Source organism: Cupressus sempervirens, chromosome 4 (assembly GCF_028749045.1).
Source record: "Cupressus sempervirens isolate cs-2001-9-10 chromosome 4, ASM2874904v1, whole genome shotgun sequence".
Classification (NCBI taxonomy): domain Eukaryota; kingdom Viridiplantae; phylum Streptophyta; class Pinopsida; order Cupressales; family Cupressaceae; genus Cupressus; species Cupressus sempervirens.
In genome coordinates, this window is record NC_143121.1 from 117054868 (window position 1) to 117058709 (window position 3842).

The 3842-nt window shown below is 35.8% G+C and overlaps 1 protein-coding gene across 2 annotated transcripts; it reads left to right on the forward strand.

The window, feature by feature from the left end:
* Positions 1–1046: 1046 nt before the first annotated feature.
* Positions 1047–2863, forward strand: LOC149560207 (UDP-glycosyltransferase 91C1-like). Of its 2 annotated transcripts, none has more exons than XM_089823572.1 (3): positions 1047–1690; positions 1823–2190; positions 2281–2863. In XM_089823572.1, exons 1-3 carry the CDS (start codon positions 1081–1083, stop codon positions 2689–2691), a joined length of 1389 nt encoding a protein of 462 aa, XP_089679698.1. In that variant the 5' UTR covers positions 1047–1080; the 3' UTR covers positions 2692–2863. The 2 variants fall into 2 exon arrangements, with proteins under 2 accessions (XP_089679698.1, XP_089679699.1); XM_089823573.1 differs by having other exon boundaries at positions 2384–2504.
* The last annotated feature ends 979 nt before the right edge of the window (positions 2864–3842 follow it).

Sequence of the window (3842 nt, forward strand, 5' to 3'; positions counted from 1 at the left end):
AAATTGAATTGGAAGAAAAAGTATAAGTTGTGGCTCAAAATTATTTGAGCAGCAACACAAAAACTAACCCCTACAACCAACAGGAAAATCATCATTGATAAATTGTGGAACAAATTTGTGTGGAAACTATTGAATCGAATAATAGACAAACGACATGGCATCTTGGTATTGTTCCATGGTAGAAGCAAAAGGATAAACACCCTCATCTGCCTCTTATATTACTGATTAGAATCCATTGCATAAATGAAGAGAAATTATAGTTAACTATCATTTTCTCATGGCTTTTAATATGAAGAGTCAAAATATTTTATAGAAATAGTGGAAAAAATAGAAATTTAAACTGAACAAATAAATGGAAATTTTTTAATTTTTAATTGATTTTTTTAAATCATAAAGAAGGAATAGGTTTTTATCCTTCATCAAAAAAAAACAATTTCTAGCAAAAAAAAAATCTAAGAGCAAAGCTCCCACAATAAGCCTATCAGCTTAAATATTTACTATTTCTCAACTTCTCAACGTACTAAAATCTTGTCTTATATCTTTTTGGAATATTTGTAAAAGGCAAGTAGATACTTTTGTGAAGGGTAGCTAGACCTAGCTAAGTGTAAAATAGGAAGGTAACATTACCATCTAAATAATAGATTTAATGTTTATAAAAATTTGTAAATATCCGTAATCAAAATTTGACTGAGAAGGTTCGGTAACGCAGGTAGACATCATTCCTGATTGACTTTGCTGCTCGCAATGGAACAAGTAAAATGTTTCATTTACACACCACTCTAATTATTGAGCATACGTCCCACAAATTTAGTCACGTGCCAAATTTCTAGTAATGAAAGTTGTTGACCAAAACGAATTAGAGCGCGGTAGCGTCTGCAGTCCGAAGGATATTTGGAAGGACAGCTAGACACCGTTTAGGAAAATGAGAACGTGCAAAATGGTGATGCAGTGAATTTCGTAGCTCATGAAACCGAGAAAGCTCAACCGATAGAGCAAACTGTCTATTTAAACTCATGGCAGAGTAAAACGTATAGTGTAGAGGATTGTCCATAGTTTGCAAAAGCTTGAGTTGCATCAGGAATGGCTGCGGAAAAGCAAAGGGAGCTTCTTGTGGTGATGTTTCCGTGGCTAGCCCACGGTCACATGATGCCCTTTCTTGAGCTTGCGAGGAAGATGTCCAGTCATGGTCTTAAAATCATCTTTGTGTCAACCCCGTTGAACATTAAGCGACTAAGACCGCAAGTGTTGGAAGGAGAGGGGATAGATTTCATGGAGTTGGCGATGCCCTCGTTGGAGGGGCTGCCAAAAGGCGTAGAGTCCTCAGCAGATGCTGTGAAGAGGGCAGACGCGCCATTACTGCTATCTCTACTCCTACTCGCACTGGACCTCATGGAGAAGCCCTTCGAAGAACTGTTACAAAAGCTGTCACCGGACTTTGTAATGTACGATGTTTTGCAACACTGGGTCCCCCGTGTGACTGCAAGGCTACCCAATCCTATCGCCCCCATATTATTCGTCCCAATGGGAGTGACCGGTTTCAGCTATTTGGAAGGCGGGCTAGACAATGCATCGGGAAACCCTAGCGCTGAGGATGTCGCCGTATCGCCACCAGGATTTCCCTCGCCCAATGTTCACTTCACCTTGTTTGAAGGGCGTGGGGCCATGGAGGTGATGTATAGCAAGCATTCAGGTGTGGAGTTAAATATTAAAAATTACAATATCACGTGATTCTTAAGTTAAAAATGTTAAATAGTTACAGTTGACTTTATTTTTCAGGTTTAATTTCTTTCTTAGTGTGTATTGTTTAAGGGTGTCCATGCAGGTGGGCTTAGCATTGTTGAGCGTGGAAGCATTGCAATGCGAGAGAGTTGGGCAATCGCATTCAATTCGTGTTTAGAGCTAGAAGGCACATATGTGGACTATTTGCAGAGCCTGGTGAAGCGTCCAGTGTTCCCTGTTGGATTACTCATGCCTAAACTCCAACCTGCCCCCGTTGATGACATTTGTTTACAGTGGCTCGATAGACAACCTGTTGATTCGGTGGTGATCTTGTCTTTTGGTAGCGAGTATGTTCTCACGCACAAACAACGATCTTCCATTTCAATGGGTTTGCTAGAGGGAAACACCTCGTTCATCTGGATTCTGCCTAGTGGAAATGACTTGCTTCCAGGTTTTCAAGACCAGATTGGGGTATGCTATGTGTCATCTTCCTTTAAAATACAATTTAATGGCGAGTATAATAGTGAGAATCGTTTATAATGAGCCTAAGTTGTTTTGTAGGAAAAGGGATTGGTGGTGACAAAGTGGGCACCACAGTTACACATTTTGAATCATCCTTCTACAGCTGCTTTTTTAACTCATTGTGGGTGGAATTCAATGACAGAGGGCCTAAGGTTTGGGGTACCACTCATCGCTCTTCCCATGAAGTTTGAGCAAGGGTTGACTGCAGGGCTTGTAAGTGAGCTCAAGCTTGGAGTGAAAGTGAGAAGAAATGAAGATGACGGATCTTTTACTAAAGAGGATATTAGTAAAGCAATTAGAATCATAATGGTAGAAAATGAAGGAGCACAAATCAAATCTAATGTTGCAAAGATAAGTGAAATGTTGACAAGCAATAATTTCCAGATCAGTGAAAGAAACCTGAGGAACTTTGTCTCCATGCTTAGGACCTTCAATAAACAACTATGTTGATAGTCTTTTGGCAAAAACTATTGTTAGGGTATTTTAAAAGTCATTAGGTGAACAATCCTAGCCCTATTGATCCTTATGGTTCATAAACTATCTTTGTGTGCATTAGATTATTATGTTGTGGTTCCTTGTTGTAAGATTTAATTTCAAGTTAATAAACTAATATGTTTATCCATAGAGTAAGTTGTTCCTTTAGTTTGGTATGTAATCATGTGTTTACACATGAAAAGTTGTAATAAGGCTTATATAAGGAGAGTTATATGAATAAATATTTATTTATGACTTGTTAGTTCTCAAGTTTAAACTCATATTAGATGGTGCTAAAGGACACATGCCTATATATGAAATGTATATGGTGTAAAATATGGATTGACATATAAATAAAAAACTATTTGAATAGAGGTTAATTTAAAAAATATAATCATATCTACAATATGTTCTTACTCATTACACAAGAATAATGCATAGAACAAAGTTGAGTCTAAAGAAAACAACATGCTTACTGTGATATCTAAAACTATATATGGTAGTACTATAAAGCGTTAAATCATTTTCCAATGCCTAATAATATATTAGGGATACTACATTAATTCTTGTACAAGTTTTAGAATGCTACATATATATCGATGATATACATTTTTTATCCCAAAGTGCATAAAATAGACTCTCATGATTGGATACATTAATTATCTTAGATAAAAGCTTCATGTCTTCTCTAAAATCACATAGAAGTTAATGATTCAAACCTACATGTTAATCAATCATCTTAAAGTACAACACTTGTCACAAAATAAAGACAAAACAAGAATAATTATTAAAAACTTGATAATTTTGTATTGGTGTAATAATATATATTTCAAGATGGATAGTTAAATCATAAGTAATTATTAGTCTAATTTTATAAAATTAAAAGTTAAGCAACATAAAGTTATGTTCTAATTAGATAAAGTGAGAACATGACCCAAATCCTATAATAAAGTCTTATCAAGTTGAAATAGTATATGGAAAATAATTTAAAAGAACTTAACTTTGGAGGCTTTTGAGGTAACATAGGCCTTTAACCCCATAGAAAATAAAATTTGAGAACATAGGCATTTAGTAGGAAAGCTCAAACAACCAATCTAATGAAGCCTCTTAAACAAAAATAAGCAGGG